This window comes from Scardinius erythrophthalmus, assembly GCF_964197995.2.
Source record: "Scardinius erythrophthalmus genome assembly, chromosome: 1".
Taxonomy (NCBI): Eukaryota; Metazoa; Chordata; class Actinopteri; order Cypriniformes; family Leuciscidae; genus Scardinius; species Scardinius erythrophthalmus.
In genome coordinates, this window is record NC_138221.1 from 22,826,420 (window position 1) to 22,846,374 (window position 19,955).

The window sequence follows — 19,955 nt, forward strand, 5'->3', positions numbered from 1 at the left end:
GGTTAAAGCATAACTGTGAATCTGCATAAATGCCCAGAATTTTTTATAATATAAATGATTTCTTACAAAAAAAAAATCATTCTTTTAGGCACACACAGATGTCAAGATTCAGTCTATGCATCTCAACAATGGTGAGGAGCAGAATATTCAATTAAGAAAAGTAAATTACATAGACAATTCAGATCATAATTTATTCATACCGCAATGCATGATGGGAGCCATTAATGAGTTGTGATTGGTGGCGTGGCAGCCACTGCAACATGCTTTATTATTGTCACCATTGTTGAGATTCACAGGCTGATTATTGATGTCTGGGTGTTAAATAAATTTATCTGAATGTCTTTTGATCAGAACAATGTTTATTACATTTTTGAATTGTAAGTAAAGTACTGATAATCATAGGCTGAAGAAATACAAAACTGTTGCTAACAAGTTAAAGGAACACTCCGACTTTTTGAGACTTTAGCTTATTCACATTATCCCCCAGAGTTAGATAAGTCCATACATACCTTTTTCATTTCTGTGCGTTCTGTAAGTGTTATTTGACGCACCCACCACTAGCCTAGCTTAGCACAAAGACTGGATGTAAATGGATAGTGTTAGCATAGTAATCCCAATAAGTGACAAAATAATGCAAACATTTTCCTATTTACATGTTGTGATCTGTATAGTCACAGCGTGTACAAAAAACAAGGCTATATGAGACAGAGACCATTTTTAATCGTATAAATACTGGGAACTATATTCTCACTCGGCGTAGGAGCACAGCTAGCGTTACTTGGGCGGAGTGATCAGCGCAGCACACGAGACGCCCTGTGGTGAGGAGCAGAGAGTTCGCTCAGAGTTGGAGTAATAGAGTCAGCAATTACTAGATAGTAAATTTATAGTTTACAGTCATGGGTGTTCGCTGTATTGTAAAGAGCTGCGACAATAAACAGGGGAGACCAGGTAATACTATGATATTTCATAGAATTCCAACCAAAAACGCTGACCTGATGAATCGATGGCTACTTGTTCTGGGTATCGTTCCAAACACAACTGTAAACACCATCAAGAAGTATTTAGTTTGCTCAGAACATTTCACTGAGGACGACTATTTTGAAAAAATGCAAGTTGCCACACGGACCATGAAACGTGTGCTAAAGGATACAGCCATCCCATCGATAAAGACAGGACAAATTGGATCACCTGTTGCTGCGGTAAGTGTTCCGTTATGTTTTGAGATGACTAACATTAGCCATACTGTAACAGTGCCATGCTAATGTAATGTAAACTTAGTGAAATTATTACGTGAATAGGGGCTCCGTGTATCCTCTTTATTGTTATTATTGTGTTGTCATGAACACACTGTATCGCTCAATAACAAATGAGCGGCGCTAAATGTAACTCTCAGGACTAACGTTATAACATTCAACTTGCTAATGAATTTGTTCGACATCTTGTCTTACAGCTTCCAAAGTTTGTAACTCCTCATCTGTGTATTCTGGCTCAAACCTATATGGTTCGGGATCTTGGTTTGATACACAGTAAAATTCCTCTGAGTCTGACAATTCCTCAAAGTCAGCCATGATCATGAGTCACGTCTAGCGAGTTAGTCACGTTTGTTTTGTTTACGGAACCATCAACAGAACAGGGCGTCTCGTGTGCTGCGCTGATCACTCCGCCCAAGTAACGCTAGCTGTGCTCCTACGCCGAGTGAGAATATAGTTCCCAGTATTTATACGATTAAAAATGGTCTCTGTCTCATATAGCCTTGTTTTTTGTACACGCTGTGACTATACAGATCACAACATGTAAATAGGAAAATGTTTGCATTATTTTGTCACTTATTGGGATTACTATGCTAACACTATCCATTTACATCCAGTCTTTGTGCTAAGCTAGGCTAGCGGTGGGTGCGTCAAATAACACTTACAGAACGCACAGAAATGAAAAAGGTATGTATGGACTTATCTAACTCTGGGGGATAATGTGAATAAGCTAAAGTCTCAAAAAGTCGGAGTGTTCCTTTAAACCAAACTATTTTAATAAGTTTCCTTTTTAAGATCACAGCATGATTATGTTAAAACATAACCAACACTATAAGATAACATTTTACTTTGCTCATTTAACTGTTATAAATCAATAACAGCAGACAAACAACAGTAAATATTAAAGTAAACATATAATGGTCTAGAGCCCAACTAAAGCAAGCACCCATCACCTTAATGGTAACTTACAATTTGTGAACTTGTTAACATCAGGTGTCTTCAATAATGCTCAATCATCACTAAATTAATCACTTAATTATCTCCTCAGCCCTAAATGCCACTCCATCTGAAAGCAGGTGATGGCGATTTACTACTAATCAAGGGAACCGGCTTTACTGATGAGACGCGCATAACAATATCGCGATTTAAATCGCCCAGCCCTACTCCCAGGAGTGTTAATTTAACACTGGAGTTTTTGCCGTGTATGCTGCTAGTACAGGCACACATTTCTTTTCATGTTGGTTCTTTGCAATGTTGGGAAATATGCTGGCAAATGTAACCTTAGGCTACAATTGACTTGCCAAATCACTTCCATTTGTTTTATTAATAAAATATATTGGAAGTAAATTATTTATGCACTGTTAGCCCTTGCTGTAAAAAAAGGCCAAATTCGGACAATATCATACCATTTTCCATTAAAACAGTAATATACCGTAGAAAATAAAACTAGCCTACAGGAATATACTGTGAATTAACAGTGCTCAAAGTCGACACTCAGAGGCTGTTTTCCCAGTCACACCCTATACCCTCATTCACTATTCCCTACATTAGTTCACTAATATAGTCCACTTGACTGAAAAGAAGTGAGTGAATTGAGACACTGATGAACACCTGATAAGCAGAATCACTGAAGGACAGAGAAACAAGAACAGAAAAAAGAGAAACAGAAACTACAACTGACTTCCAGCCACACTGAGTGTGAAACCAGTTTACAAACCAGTTTAACATTATTTCTTTCATACATGTACTAAAGTTCTTGTTGAGAATTAACAGAGATTGAGTTAATAATAAAGTTTGTTGTCACCATAATGGAGATCAGTGTTTGCTTTAGTTGGTCTCTTGTCCCTGGACTTCTTACCATTCATCTCTATCTGACTGCTGTAAAATTTAGTTTAGAAAACACATTTGTTATTGCAAGAAAAAGTCAAGAGGAAGAATATTAGTTGTTTATGGTTTGTGCGATGGCTTAACATTCATCCTAGACATGTCTGATTTTCAGATTTTCAGATCTTTCCTGTATATATTCTTTGAATTTATGGGTATTTCATATTTATCTGTGAATCTACAACATGAATTCAATATCTCTGTAATCATGTCTTCTGAACAATATTGTAATCATATATTGCATTAAAATATGTTTAACTTCTGCTTGATACAGACACACACAGACACCAACAATCAGTATATGAATCTCAACAATGGTGAAAATCAAAAGTTTCATGTCGCAATGCATGCTGGGTTCCAGGATAATATAAAACTCCCAGCATTCACTGCTGCATGAATAATAAAAAAATATTGCCACCATTGTTGAGATTCATGTGCTAAATTGTGATATCTCTGTGTTTCTAAAAGACAGCATAGCTCTGTTTTTTTTTTTTTTTTTGGTTTAAGCATGATGTGTTAAAAAAAATGAGTCATAGTAATTTATTGCTGTGGTTTCACAGTGGTGCTAATGTAACACTTTTGTTTGAGGATTAAACTGTGAATGAGTGAGAATAAATTCCTTAGTAAATGAACAGGCGATATGATGATTTTATCCCCATAATCACAATCATTCATAAACTGTGTGTGCACAAGTGTGACTTGCACAAAAACAGCTCAAGCAGCAAAAGAAACAGCAATGTTTTAGCATCAGCATCCCAACTAAAGCAAACACTGATCTCTATAATGGTAACTTCAAACCAAACATTTTCAATTAAACATCTCAACAACAACTTCTGTAGATGTATGACAGAAATAAAGTCATACTGGTTAATAATAAGTGTAATAATGTGTAATGGCTGGAAGTCAGTTGTAGTTCTTGTGTTTATCTATTTTCTGTTCTAACAGCAGGTGTTCATCACTAATGCTCAACAATCACTTACATATTCCCTTAATTATCTCACTGCAACACTGTGTCAGTGTTACTTTTTACTCTTTGCAGTGTGGATTTCCCTGTGGGGTTGAAAGGGTTAACAGTGTAAGATAAAAAGACACACCCACAAAATATATTTTAACAGTAATAAACTGTAAGTTATAAAACAGGTTTATACTGGCAACACTGTTTCCAGTATTTTACTGTAAAATCTTGTTTTTTGGGTCACCATTGTGCTGAAGAGTAGAGCCTGTGCTTTAGTCCAGGAGAAGATCTACGAACATTGATGATATGCTGCATGTTGCTTTATTTAACAGGCAGTGACTGTGTAGTTGCTGGTCCAGTGAAAATCTCTTTATTTACCAAAACATTTTTGTGGTTTCAAATGAAAGAAGTTCACAGTAATACTTTGCTCACTTTATTTATGCATTATAAATTTTAGTTAATACTTTTAAATGACAGTTGGTCAATTTAAGACAGTCGGTTTCTGCAAGTGAAATTAGTTAACTCGAGTTTTAGTGCATTTTTACAGTAACATACTGTAGATAACAGTAAATTACTGGCAACAGTGTTGCCAGTATTTTACTGTAAAAAAACCCGGTAAGGTCTAACAGTGTGGGTCATTATAAATACTTTGCTTTAAAAGTACCAAGTTGTCACACACAAAAAAAGGCACATCGTTAATCGTTTTAACATCGCATCCCTCTGAATCGTAATCGAATTGAATCGTGAGGTGCCTAGAGATTCCCACTCCAAATCATCAGCTCATCAAACCTGCTGCTCTGGCGGCTTTAACAGTCCAGATATTAGGGCTTTGATGGTGCGTTTACGATCGAATCTCTTTATTGGCAACAGAAATGACAGTCAGAGATTTGACTATTAATTGAAATTGTAGGCATAGCCTACTCAGTAATGAATTGTGATTTCCAAAGTAACAAAGTAGATTATTTAGCTAGTACACTCTAAAAAGAGATGTGTTAAAAAACAACACACAAGATGTGTTGATGGCATTTTGACACATGTTGTGTAGATTTTTAACACACAATGTGTGTTAAAATGTAACACTGGAAACACTCTAAAAAGAGATGTGTTAAAAAACAACACACAAGATGTGTTGATGGCATTTTGACACAATGTGTGTTAAAATGTAACTCTGGATAGAATAGCACTGGGTGGAGGGCAATTTTTATGAAAAAAAAAATTATAGGAATATTTTATATGGTATCCCATAAAATGCTCTAAAATAAATAAAGCAATATATTCAAATAAATAAATTAAATCTTAATTCATGAACACTTAAAGATTAACGGTTGTTTTTTTTGCAGCCAATCACATCATGCCTCTTTTTCAATGTCTTTTTCAAATGGTGCTTTCACTTGTTATTAATAACCAGATTGACTTTATTTCTGTCAGACTCTACAGAAGCTCTTATTGAGAATTTACAGGTTTTGGTGTTGATGATTCATTGAATGTTTCATTTAAAGTCACCAGAATTGTGATTAGTGTCAGCTTTATTTGGGCTCTTGACCCTTGACTCTTTAACATTAGTTTTCTCTGATTGCTGTAAATGTGTATTTAATTTGCACATTTGAAACAGCAGAAATAATCATGAGAAAAATATGCTCTGATGATAATATTATCATCATGAACATGTAAGATTGTTCAGCTGAAGCTCAGAAAGAGTTTAATATTTGAAAGATGAGTGTAATACATAATAGATTAGCATAATGAATTTAACGTAAAATTAATTAATAAATACACAGTTTCGTATCGAATCTTACAGTCTAAGGTATCAAACAGTCATCAAGAATCAGCACATGAATCTCAACAATGGTGACAAACAAAATGCTTCATGCAGCAATGCATGCTGGGTGCCACAATAGTGCAAATCTCATCCAGCATGCATTGCGGCATGAAGCTTTTCATTTGTCACCATTGTTGAGATTCATACGCTGATTCTTGAGGTCTGTGTTTGACTAATTTCTGCTGCAGACTAAAATTTTCAGAAAACATTTATTTTATTATTCTGCACTGCTGGATAGCATGATGTCGTGTCACAGAATAATTATAACTAACAGTGCATAAATAAATTAAATATGCACCATCCATTTACTCATTAACCTGATCAGATCATCACTTGTTGATTGTTACATCATCAAGAAACATCTGATCATATTTTCACTCGCCATAACAAATGTATTTTATTAAAATCCAGTTAAAGCAGCCAGAGAAACACTAAAAGAAGAGTAAAGGGTAAGAGCTCAAATAAAGGAGCCATTAATCACGATTCTGGTGACTTCAAATAAAACATTCAGTGAAACATCAACATCTAAACCTCTGTTAATTCTCAATAAGAGCTTGTCTATGTAGATTCATGATGTCTAAAACATACAAATGTTCAACCAAACTCTTTATTAAACGTCACTGGACTCCATAAACACAAGTTAACAATACGTTTCAGTGTTCATCCAAACACTCATAAAACACAGGAAGTAACTCTGGCAAATACACACCGACTACAGTCACATGTGACACATATCTGACACAAGTTGTGTAACTATAACACATTAGTGTGTAAAAGGTTTCAACACACTTCTGTGTAAGAAGAATAACACATTAGTCGTGTTAAAGGTAATACACAATGTGTAGTCCTTATAAACACAGAGAGATGTGTTAAGAATCGACACAGGTTGTGTGTTAAATTTGACACAACATGTGTTGTCCCTGAGCACACTCACTACATGTGTTAAAATCTACACAACATGTGTTGTCCCTGAGCACACTCACTACATGTGTTAAAATCTACACAACATGTGTTGTCCCTGAGCACACTCACTACATGTGTTAAAACTGACACAATATGTGTTAAAATCTACACAACATGTGTTAAAATCTACACAACATGTGTTGTCCCTGAGCACACACACTCCATGTGTTCAAATCTACACAACATGTGTAATTTTTAACACATCTCTTTTTACAAGTTGTGTTGTTTTCAACTCATCATTTTGAGTGCCGACACTCACCATCACTGTGAATGGTATGCAGTGTTTGCTATGTTCTCAAACAAACAGGCCAGTGTAAATACAAGTTATTTATATACAATATTTTGTCAGTTGCTTCATTTAAATAAAATTCAAAGTGCAAACTCGGTTAACCTTTATTTCTTCATGAACTTTTGTCAAAAGCAGCATTATCAATTAGGGGTTGAAGCGTGAATAACTGAATAATGTCCAGTATGTGAGTCTGTCCAGTCATTGAGCTTGAAACATTGTGTTGTACTTTGTGTGCACATGCATTCTGTTCTCGACTATTGATTAAACGGTTAATATTGTTGCATCTGGCCCTTTCGATATATTTTTTAAAATGACACAATTTGTGTGTTAAAATGACTTACACATTTATTGTGTTAAATTTGACACAACATGTGTTGTCCCTGAGCACACTCACTACATGTGTTAAAACTGACACAACATGTGTCATTTTTAACACATCTCTTTTTAGAGTGTACAAGTAAAATTACAAATTTAAAAATATACTCAAAAAATTACAGTAACGTAACGAGAGTAGTAATTCGTTACTTCCACCTCTGATAGGAACAACACTTTTAGACCATGCGCCTGGTGCACCGACCATTTTACCCATCATTAAACAAGCAAAAGTGGATTTGGCCGCTCCCCAAAATGCACTTGCGCCGTGCACTTTAGACCATGCGCTTAGATCGTTAAAATATGGTCCTTAGTGTGCACATAAATTTCGTAAATATTTGAGTGCAGTAAGCAAATTTTTGTATAGTACATAACTATAAGGTTTTACAGTGCACTTTTATTTACCTGATGTTGATTGAGTTTCCATCATAGATCGTCTCAGTTCCTCCATTTCATCTCTGTGTTTGTTTTTCTCTAGTTCTACTCGATCCTGAAGGTACATGAAGGTGGTGTAGAAACTTCCCTTGTTCTCTTGTACCATGTTCTCCACATCCTGAAGTAGAGCTGGAACCTGTGAGCTGTTCTCCAGGACAAAACGATGACCTCCAAATGTTTGAAGAGACGTCTCAATAGCTGAAGTTTGACATATATTAATTTTACTAATCATGCTCTTCTCTTGGATTATGACAACCATGAGGTGGTTTTTGATTCTTGAGCCGAATATCTTTTGGATCTCTTCCATTTCTGTTTTGTCTTCATCAGTCAGTGGACCATCAGGAATAATGATGAGGAAAACATGAACTCCAGGATCACACTGAGACACACAGCGGAGAGTCTCACGCATCACTTCCTCCTCTGAGAGCTGATTGACAGCTGGAAGCTCCACCAGACTGATCACAAGATTTTTCCTTTTTCCTCTTATATATTTAGATACAGTGGCCTTCAGTGTTTCATCACTTCCACACAGCACCAAGTTCAGCTTCTGTTGTCTGGTGACACTTACACCTCCTTCAACAACAACAACAACAAAGTATTTTGATTGATCTTTTTAAAATTGACATTTTATTATCAATCAATGGAAATAATCAAATAATCAAATGGAAACTTCATATACTCTGTTTATAAACGTACCCTTTGGGTGATTTTGCGTTGCACTTTTTCCTGTAAACCCCCCTGTAACAAAAAATAAATAAAAATAATAATAATAATTTTTCATCAACTTAAACTCATATGGTACATACAACTTGAGATGATAAACACTGCCGTACAAATGTCATGATTCAGTACATAATAAGGCATCATGACTGAAACCTTGTTTAACTGTTGTCTAATATCTGTTGACATGCGTCTCATAGGAGATCTCTGCCCACACTAAAAATTTAAATGACTGAAATGACATGTTTTCCATTATTTAAACTATGGAAAATTATAAATATAGGATCCCTACATTATACTGCACTCTAAAAAGAGATGTGTTAAAAATGACACATGTTGTGTCAGTTTTAACACATGTAGTGAGTGTGCTCAGGGACAACACATGTTGTGTCAAATTTAACACAATAAATGTGTAAGTCATTTTAACACACAAATTGTGTCATTTTAAAAAATATATCGAAAGGGCCAGATGCAACAATATTAACCGTTTAATCAATAGTCGAGAACAGAATGCATGTGCACACAAAGTACAACACAATGTTTCAAGCTCAATGACTGGACAGACTCACATACTGGACATTATTCAGTTATTCACGCTTCAACCCCTAATTGATAATGCTGCTTTTGACAAAAGTTCATGAAGAAATAAAGGTTAACCGAGTTTGCACTTTGAATTTTATTTAAATGAAGCAACTGACAAAATATTGTATATAAATAACTTGTATTTACACTGGCCTGTTTGTCTGAGAACATAGCAAACACTGCATACCATTCACAGTGATGGTGAGTGTCGGCACTCAAAATGATGAGTTGAAAACAACACAACCTGCAGAAAGAGATGTGTTAAAAATTACACATGTTGTGTAGATTTGAACACATGGAGTGTGTGTGCTCAGGGACAACACATGTTGTGTAGATTTTAACACATGTTGTGTAGATTTTAACACATATTGTGTCAGTTTTAACACATGTAGTGAGTGTGCTCGGGACAACACATGTTGTGTAGATTTTAACACATGTAGTGAGTGTGCTCAGGGACAACACATGTTGTGTAGATTTTAACACATGTAGTGAGTGTGCTCAGGGACAACACATGTTGTGTCAAATTTAACACACAACCTGTGTCGATTCTTAACACATCTCTCTGTGTTTATAAGGACTACACATTGTGTATTACCTTTAACACGACTAATGTGTTATTCTTCTTACACAGAAGTGTGTTGAAACCTTTTACACACTAATGTGTTATAGTTACACAACTTGTGTCAGATATGTGTCACATGTGACTGTAGTCGGTGTGTATTTGCCAGAGTTACTTCCTGTGTTTTTACAACTGAGTGTTTGGTTGAACACTGAAACGTATTGTTAACTTGTGTTTATGGAGTCCAGTGACATTTAATAAAGAGTTTGTTTGGACATTTGGATGTTTTAGACATCATGAATCTACATAGACAAGCTCTTATTGAGAATTAACAGAGGTTTAGATGTTGATGTTTCACTGAATGTTTTATTTGAAGTCACCAGAATCGTGATTAATGGCTCCTTTATTTGAGCTCTTACCCTTTACTCTTCTTTTAGTGTTTCTCTGGCTGCTTTAACTGGATTTTAATAAAATACATTTGTTATGGCGAGTGAAAATATGATCAGATGTTTCTTGATGATGTAACAATCAACAAGTGATGATCTGATCAGGTTAATGAGTAAATGGATGGTGCATATTTAATTTATTTATGCACTGTTAGTTATAATTATTCTGTAACACGACATCATGCTATCCAGCAGTGCAGAATAATAAAATAAATGTTTTCTGAAAATTTTAGTCTGCAGCAGAAATTAGTCAAACACAGACCTCAAGAATCAGCGTATGAATCTCAACAATGGTGACAAATGAAAAGCTTCATGCCGCAATGCATGCTGGATGAGATTTGCACTATTGTGGCACCCAGCATGCATTGCTGCATGAAGCATTTTGTTTGTCACCATTGTTGAGATTCATGTGCTGATTCTTGATGACTGTTTGATACCTTAGACTGTAAGATTCGATACGAAACTGTGTATTTATTAATTAATTTTACGTTAAATTCATTATGCTAATCTATTATGTATTACACTCATCTTTCAAATATTAAACTCTTTCTGAGCTTCAGCTGAACAATCTTACATGTTCATGATGATAATATTATCATCAGAGCATATTTTTCTCATGATTATTTCTGCTGTTTCAAATGTGCAAATTAAATACACATTTACAGCAATCAGAGAAAACTAATGTTAAAGAGTCAAGGGTCAAGAGCCCAAATAAAGCTGACACTAATCACAATTCTGGTGACTTTAAATGAAACATTCAATGAATCATCAACACCAAAACCTGTAAATTCTCAATAAGAGCTTCTGTAGAGTCTGACAGAAATAAAGTCAATCTGGTTATTAATAACAAGTGAAAGCACCATTTGAAAAAGACATTGAAAAAGAGGCATGATGTGATTGGCTGCAAAAAAAACAACCGTTAATCTTTAAGTGTTCATGAATTAAGATTTAATTTATTTATTTGAATATATTGCTTTATTTATTTTAGAGCATTTTATGGGATACCATATAAAATATTCCTATAATTTTTTTTTTCATAAAAATTGCCCTCCACCCAGTGCTATTCTATCCAGAGTTACATTTTAACACACATTGTGTCAAAATGCCATCAACACATCTTGTGTGTTGTTTTTTAACACATCTCTTTTTAGAGTGTTTCCAGTGTTACATTTTAACACACATTGTGTGTTAAAAATCTACACAACATAGGGCTGGGCGATTTAAATCGCGATATTGTTATGCGCGTCTCATCAGTAAAGCCGGTTCCCTTGATTAGTAGTAAATCGCCATCACCTGCTTTCAGATGGAGTGGCATTTAGGGCTGAGGAGATAATTAAGTGATTAATTTAGTGATGATTGAGCATTATTGAAGACACCTGATGTTAACAAGTTCACAAATTGTAAGTTACCATTAAGGTGATGGGTGCTTGCTTTAGTTGGGCTCTAGACCATTATATGTTTACTTTAATATTTACTGTTGTTTGTCTGCTGTTATTGATTTATAACAGTTAAATGAGCAAAGTAAAATGTTATCTTATAGTGTTGGTTATGTTTTGACATAATCATGCTGTGATCTTAAAAAGGAAACTTATTAAAATAGTTTGGTTTAACTTGTTAGCAACAGTTTTGTATTTCTTCAGCCTATGATTATCAGTACTTTACTTACAATTCAAAATATGTAATAAACATTGTTCTGATGAAAAGACATTCAGATAAATCTATTTAACACCCAGACATCAATAATCAGCCTGTGAATCTCAACAATGGTGACAATAATAAAGCATGTTGCAGTGGCTGCCACGCCACCAATCACAACTCATTAATGGCTCCCATCATGCATTGCGGTATGAATAAATTATGATCTGAATTGTCTATGTAATTTACTTTTCCTAATTGAATATTCTGCTCCTCACCATTGTTGAGATGCATAGACTGAATCTTGATATCTGTGTGTGCCTAAAAGAATGATTTTTTTTTTGTAAGAAATCATTTATATTATAAATAATTCTGGGCATTTATGCAGATTCACAGTTATGCTTTAACCAACAACATAAATCGAAGTCAGAAAGAAGGATTTTAATGAGATCAGTGATCAAGTTCAAATGATGATTGTCATAATATAACCAACACCACCAGATCACTTTTTTTCTTTGTTCAACTGCAATTATAATTCAGATATAACAGCCAAACAAAATCTAAAGTAAACATATGGTCTAAAGCCCAACTAAAGCAACCATTGATCGCCATAACGGTGGCTTACAATTTGAGATTTTCTCCTTCAGTGATCCTGCTTGTTAATATCAGGTGTCTTCAATAATGTTCAATCACTAAATTAATCACTTAATTATCTCATTATCTTAAACACTCTTGAGTGTGTACAAAGAGCCGTAGTTAACTGACAAGCTGAGCCATATCGCATTAAATATCGCTGGCGATACGTCCGCGATTTTGATGCGATATGGCTCAGCTTGTCAGTTAACTACGGCTCTTTGTAGTAAATGCCGCTCCATCTGAAAGCAGGTGAAGGCGATTTACTACTAATCAAGGAACCGGCTTTACTGACGAGACGCGCATAACAATATCGCGATTTAAATCGCCCAGCCCTAACACAACATGTGTCAAAATGCCATCAACACATCTTGTGTGTTGTTTTTTAACACATCTCTTTTTAGAGTGTGTATATATTATCAAGTGTAAAAACAAACAAACGTGTTTTTATACTTATCCATTAACTTGAAATATCATGTATTATCTGTCCCTGATGTTCAATAACCTGGTGTCAGAAAATTGGTTATGAATACGTTGTAAAAAAATAAATAAATAAAACTTACAATAGGATCCTATATTTGGTATTCTAAGAAAATGTTTTGTTTTCTTCGTCTCTGTATGAGTGTCTTGATGTTGTGCATCATCCTTTAAATCAGAATCTTCCTCTTCCTCTGTTGTGAGTGAAGCAATAGTTTCTTCTGCATAATCATATGGTTCACATGCGAGAAAATCTTCATTGTTTTCTCTGAGTATCTTCTCTAACTGTTGAGATATTTCAGAGAGACATTCCTCTATTTCATGTTCAAGCTGCAGATGTCCTCCTCCACATTCAGCTTTTAACTGTTGAATTAATTCATTAGCTTTCACAGATGCACCTTTAGTGTTGTGTGTTTCTTCATCTTGTGTGTTTCTTCATCAGTCGTGATCACAATCGTGCGTTTAATCGCCTCTTCACTGAATTCTCTCAGGACACTTTTCACTCTTCTCATGTCCTCCTCAGTGAAGTCTTTATATTGCAGTACGAGTATGAAGGCATGAGGTACTGGATCAGACAGAGACACACACTCTCTCACAGTCTGTGTGATCTGATGAAGGTACAGATGTGTCTGGAGCAGCTGAGGACTGCTGATGATGGTCACATGTCTGTCCTTCAGTCTTCCTCTGACTCTCTCTACAACATCTGGAGGAGCTTCACTGTCAAACGCTGCTCTTCCTAATATGACGTTTCCCACTCGACTGTTTTCTGACACACTCTTCCCCAGCAGAACAATCCTCACTGCAAAGAGTGAAACCATACATTTTAGTATGCTTAATTCTCACATCACACACTCCTAACACAGCACATTCCATACAGAATAATCTTATCAAACATTGAACAGCGTTCAGACAGTTTAAACATATTGTCTCATTTAGCAACGATCACTGGCGGAGCTCTCTAAGCTTGGTTGTTGTTGAAACTGCTGTTTCTGTCTCTCTTTGACAAAAATAGCGTTTTTTTTAAACGCCGAACCGTCTCTTTAAGACCACAAAAAACGTGAGACTTTTCAGACGCACACTCCAACTTCACCTCAGTGCCAGGCGCAAGTCAAACGAGTGCGAAAATGTACAAGTGCCTAATGAGCTTCAGCAGAACATCAGACAGTGATATGAACATAGTAAATATAGAGTCAATCTTTCTCAACTGGTGGGTTGCAAGACCGTTTCGAGTAAGTCAAATAGTGTGCAGTCAACAACAAACGTAATTCTCTTTTTTTCTGATGCTACTTTTATTTTAGAAGATGTGTCAGTGTGTGAAAGCTTGTGACACTTCTGTCAGATGCTGAGAAAAGCGCGTTGTCCTTATTCAGATGGCTATCTTCGGTAAGATGAGATGTTGTCAGGCCAAATGTCAGCAAAACTAACTAACTTTTCTGTCATACGGCTGACAGCCGTTGTACTGTGCTTGCGGTACGCACATCACACGCAAATGCGGCGTGCTGTAGCCGTAGTGGTCGTCAATTGTAAGAATCAAATAGGCTATTAAAGCTGTCAAAACTGCATGCGTGTATTTGTTATATATGCGTCACATGTGTCTGGATTAAAATAATCTGCTATTTGCGATCACAGTATAAGGCACAAACTGATATCCCAGTTAGAAATGTTTTGTTGTAAAAACGTTCTGAGAACATTACCATGAATTTCTAATAATGTTTTCAGCGGGTAGTTTTATTTTGGTTCCCAGAATTCTCCTAAAAGGTACACAGCAAAAACTCCAGTGATAAAGGTTAATGAGATAATTAAGTGATTAATTGAGCGATGAGTGACCATTATTGAAGACATCTGATGTTAACAAGAAGAATCACTGAAGGAGAAAATTCACTAGATTAAGTTAGCATTATGGTGATCCTTGTTTGCTTGAGTTGGGCTCTTGACCCATACATTTACTGAGTTATAACAGCTAGATGAACAAAGAAAAAGATGATCAGACATTGTTGATTATGTTTTGACATAATCATCATTTGACCTGAATCACAAAACTCATTTAGAGCCTAATCTCTGACTTAAATTTATATTGCTGATTACATCAAGTAATTTTACAACATAAGATCCAGAATTTTCTATTTATTTCAAAGGATTTCTTAAAAGTTGTTTTGATAAAAAAAAATAAAAAACAGACATCAAGAATCAGTCTATGAATCTCATCAATGGTGACAAACTAAATATTTAATTAGGAAAAGGAAATTAGTAACACAATTCAGATCATAATTTATTCATAACGCAATAGAGACAGAGCGCATTTAGGCCACGCCCACACTCAGGGGGAAAACATTTCAACGGTCTCCATTGACTTTGCATTGCGAAAGGCTGCCTCCTTGTCATTTCTTGCTTCTAACAAAAGACAGAAAAATGCCTAAAAGTTGCTGTGTGACAAGGTGTACAGCAAACAAGCTAAGAAACCCAGAAATAAGTTTTCATGAGCTGTCGACCCCAAAAAACGAGCGTTTGAGGACATAAAAGTGGATACAGGCTGTTGAGACAGAGCGTCACGTGTCTCATTACTATGAGAACTAACGTACGCCCGCTGGAGGAGACCGTAATCGGCAACACAGGATAGTTTATCTTACAGAAATATAATATATAAAACTGACATTTGGATATTTGACTCACCAGTGATCAAATGTTTAACTTACTGCACACGTGGTGTATTTTTAGTGCATACTGAGTGTCAGGATCGCACAATTTACCCATTCGTTCCAGCCTGTATCCACTTTTATGTCCTCAAACGCTCGTTTTTTGGGGTCGACAGCTCATGAAAACTTGTTTCTAGGTTTTTTAGCTTGTTTGCTGTACACCTTGTCACACAGCAGCTTTTAGGCATTATTCTGTCTTTTGTTAGAAGCAAAAAATGACAAGGAGGCAGCCTCTCGCAATGCAAAGTCAATGGAGACCGTTGGACTGTTTCCCCCCCCGGTGGGCGTGGTCTTCAGATTATGACGCGTTGCGCTCTGTCTCTATGCATGATGGGAGCCATGAATGAGTTTTGATTGGTGGCACCCAGAATGCACTGCAACATGCTTTATTACTGTCACCATTGTTGAGATTCACAGGCTGATTATTGATGACTGTGTGTCTGAATAGTAGAAGTGGGCGATACTCCAAATTTTGGTATAGATCCGATACCAAGTAAATACAGGGCCAGTATCGCCGATATCGATGCTGATACCAATACTTTTTAATTTTAAAAGCATGCACTTGAACTTGCACTTATATGCTAGAGCAGTGTGTCATGATTTATGAGGTGAATGCATCATTAATATGCTAAATCTGAAAACGTTTTCATTACTACTAAATATTTTGTGATTTGTGCTCTCAACTCGCCTGTAATTATTAGTCAGTGACTTTTACAAAACTACCCTAATTATAGTAAAAGTACTATTGTACACTAGCCTACTGTTCAAAAGTTTGGGGTCTGTAAGATTTTTAATTCTCTTCTGCATTTATTTGATCAAAAATACTGTAAAAACTGTAATATTACAATTTAACATAGGCTATGTTTTCTATGTCATACTAAACTGTAATTTATTCAATTGATCAAAGCGTAATTTTCGGCATCATTACTCCAGTTATGATGATAATTAATTTTAATATGGGCAATTCCACGCAAAACTGTCACATCCATAACGCCAGCACAATTGCCATTGTATTTAGTTGGCGTTATGGATGTGACAGTTTTGCGTGGAATTGCCCATATGCTGATTTACAGCTCAGAAAACATTTCTTATTATTATCAATGTTGAAACAGTTTCATTTTTTTTTTGTGGAAACCATGATGCAGAATTATTTGATGAGCCAAGTTGAAAGAACAGCATTTATGAAGTAGATTTTTTTAACAGTGTGAAACCCTTGACTGTCACTTTTGATCAATTTAATGCATCAATCCTTGTTGAATAAAAATATTAATTTCATTAAAAAAATCTTACTGTCCTCAGCATTTTGAACCGTTATATACACTTTTGCTTTGTTTATTGCAAAATAACTCCCGATTGTTTCTCTGTCATCTAAGCAAGGCTTCGTTTCCCAAACGTGCCTGTGAGTTCAGCGAAGCACCAGCATCGAACACTCTCTGTGATTGATTGGTTTCGTCTTGTATCCAGATGACTAGGAGAAAAAGTTCTATCCTACACAATTATCCGCTAACATTCGCTTATTTTTCCACTTAGAAGCTTATTTTACGCACTGAATTACGTGCTAAATTAATAAAAATTACTGGTAAAAAAAAAACACTTTTGGATCGATATTTTTTTGTGAGGATCGATCCTTTTCGATACCACGTCAGTATCGAAGTATCGATATTTTAGGATCGATCCGCCCACCTCTACTGAATAGGATATTTTGAATAGTACTTTTAAGAAATATTTTGGATTCTATAGAAAATGCTACAAATCATATGTTATAAAACCAAATTAGATTTTTCTTTCTTTCATTCTGCTTGTTAACATCAGGTGTCTTCAATAATGCTCAATCATCACTCAATTAATAACTTAATTATCTCATTAATTCTAACACTCTTTAGTGTTCATTTAACACTCATATTTTAACACTTTAACCCCTTGTTTTAATGTTTTAATGTCCAAATAAATGTGAGCACTGTGCATTTGTACTAGACGATAGGCATGGATCATTTTTAAATCCATAAAATAACTAATTTTACATTCTGGCAACAATACATTATGAAAAACAGAACATTTTACATTATGTGCTGTTGACTTCCGCCTTGTTCACATTCTTTCACATGGGGATTCAAAAGAGAACTTTTGTTTTCCTTAATAATTTAGGTATGATACAACTGTTGCAATTGTTTATTTTGACAATTAATATATAAAGTTTCTTTTTTTTTTTGACTAACTCAGAATTGGTTGAAGAGTTCATTGACTATATAAAACGCATTGAAGGTTGAATAATCTTTGGACTACTACAGTAGTTATCTGCATGTTATCTCATCCATGAAGATGCAACAATGTAGAACAAGCTATTAGAGATTTTGAGAACCAGAACCAAGCTAACTGAGCAAGCTGAACTTTAGCTATAGTGTGTGCCCTTTTATTACTATTTAATTCATTTTAATATGAGGTGGTGGGTAATAATCATAGACTGTAAAAAAATAGGTAATAATAAAAAAATATATAAAATTCACTCAGTATTCCATGATTCCTAATTCACTACTATCTCAATTACATTAAGCACAAATTAACTTTATTCAGTTGTGTAGGCACTAAAACAGTCCAACATTATAGTTAAATTATTTTTTATGATAAAATAATTAAGATTTCTGTGCCACCCCTTGCCTGGCCACCCCTATGAAAAAAATCCTGGCTCCGCTACTGGCAACAATTAACTTGCTGCTGTATAGCTTAACAGATCTATCAATAAAACATCACTAATAAATATGTCACAGTAACAGTCACAGCACTCAGGACATCAATAAATATTACTTTTCTATTGCTGTCAAATCATTTAATGACTTACAGTTTGGGCGATTGAAATCAGGACTACTACTTCCCACTACAAAACAAAAGAAAACAAACTGTTTGTGAATCTAGGTAAGATGAGCTACATGGCTGAAATGATTCAGAATACGCTGTTATTCCAAAACTCACGTTTCTTCTCTCCACTCATAGTCGAAATCCATATGTCTGGAAAAGACCAAAAAACAGCACGAAATAACCACTAATAAATGCAAACACAGCTATAAAGTACAATTAAAAGCCTATATCTCTGTGTTAATATGCGTAAACCGTGTTTTGTTTTGGCCTTGCTTCTATTAATAGCCCCTTTAGAATAGCTAAACTTGAGTCGCAGCGTTTATGCCATTAAAGTGAGTCGCTTAGTTGACAAGATATTATGATGGGTCATTAAAGACCGTTTTAACATGCTAACATACTTTATTCAAACCTTACCAGAACTATAAGCCATTTTGTCAAAGCGTTGGTGTTATTTTCTAAATCGAAAGTTATGAGGAACACACCATCTGTGGAACACACATGAATGCCAATGCGGCCCCTTGTGGAGGATTTTAAAACACATATAGATTCTACAGCGTAGGCCTACTTAAAAATAACTAAATATTCGCTAATATATATATATATATATATATATATATATATATATATATATATATATATATATATATATATATATATATATATATATATATATATATATATATGTATATATATATATATATATATATATATGTATATATATATATATATATATATATGTATATATATATGTATATATATATATATATATATATATATGTATATATATATATATATATATATATTTATTGTGGCTGTCTTGAGGCTTTCAGCTGATCTGCGGTCAAATAAACATGCAATTTAAATATGCCAAATTGTTATTGGCAGTTACCATCTGAGCAAAATGCACCAATGGTTTATTTATCGATTTTAAAATGATCTCAGCTTACAAATAGCTAATAAATGGCTAACGCACACTAACGCTACTACTGCGCTTCCAACAAAATGTAACAGTTGGAATTCTTCTAATTCAGACACCAAATCAGAGAGTCAATGAATTAAAAGAAAAATAGTAACATGACACAAACTAGTTAAGAGGTTTAATGTCTCATCTGTGTCTTACTCATAGAGGAATTCAGATAGATTTCAGTCTCTCATGAAATATCAAAAAAGAGGAAATGTAAAGACAAACCAATGCTTACTTTAATACGGAAAGTATTTACTATGGTAAAGCTTTCAGTCCAGTTAGCCACATAAGAGTGTGCAACAGATCTTTAAGGCATGTCAGTCATTAATCGAGTTGTCACACCAGATTACTGACGTGTGTGTGAATTGAACCGGATTAAGCACTAAAAGGTGAATCGGTAACCGAATTCAGCTGCCATACGGAGTA

At 34.9% G+C, this 19,955-nt stretch overlaps 1 protein-coding gene across 3 annotated transcripts in view; it reads right to left on the reverse strand.

Annotated features, from left to right (window-relative positions):
- Nucleotides 1–19,091, reverse strand: part of LOC308697156 (GTPase IMAP family member 4-like) — a 37,792-nt gene extending 18,701 nt beyond the window's left edge. For 2 of the 3 annotated variants that reach the window (XR_014030893.1, XM_081376294.1), the window contains exons 1-6: nt 18,980–19,077; nt 18,680–18,715; nt 18,549–18,584; nt 13,106–13,818; nt 8,664–8,705; nt 7,938–8,540 (exon numbers count right to left, since the gene is read on the reverse strand). Coding sequence is in view for 1 of the 3 variants with exons in the window: in XM_081376294.1 (XP_081232420.1) it covers nt 7,938–8,376 (439 nt within the window). In the remaining 2 variants the exon portion in view is untranslated. Of the gene's footprint in view, nt 1–7,937; nt 8,541–8,663; nt 8,706–13,105; nt 13,819–18,548; nt 18,585–18,679; nt 18,716–18,979 lie in introns of all 3 variants that reach the window. The other variant, XR_014030892.1, reaches the window with a different exon arrangement.
- Between the last annotated feature and the right edge of the window lie 864 nt (nt 19,092–19,955).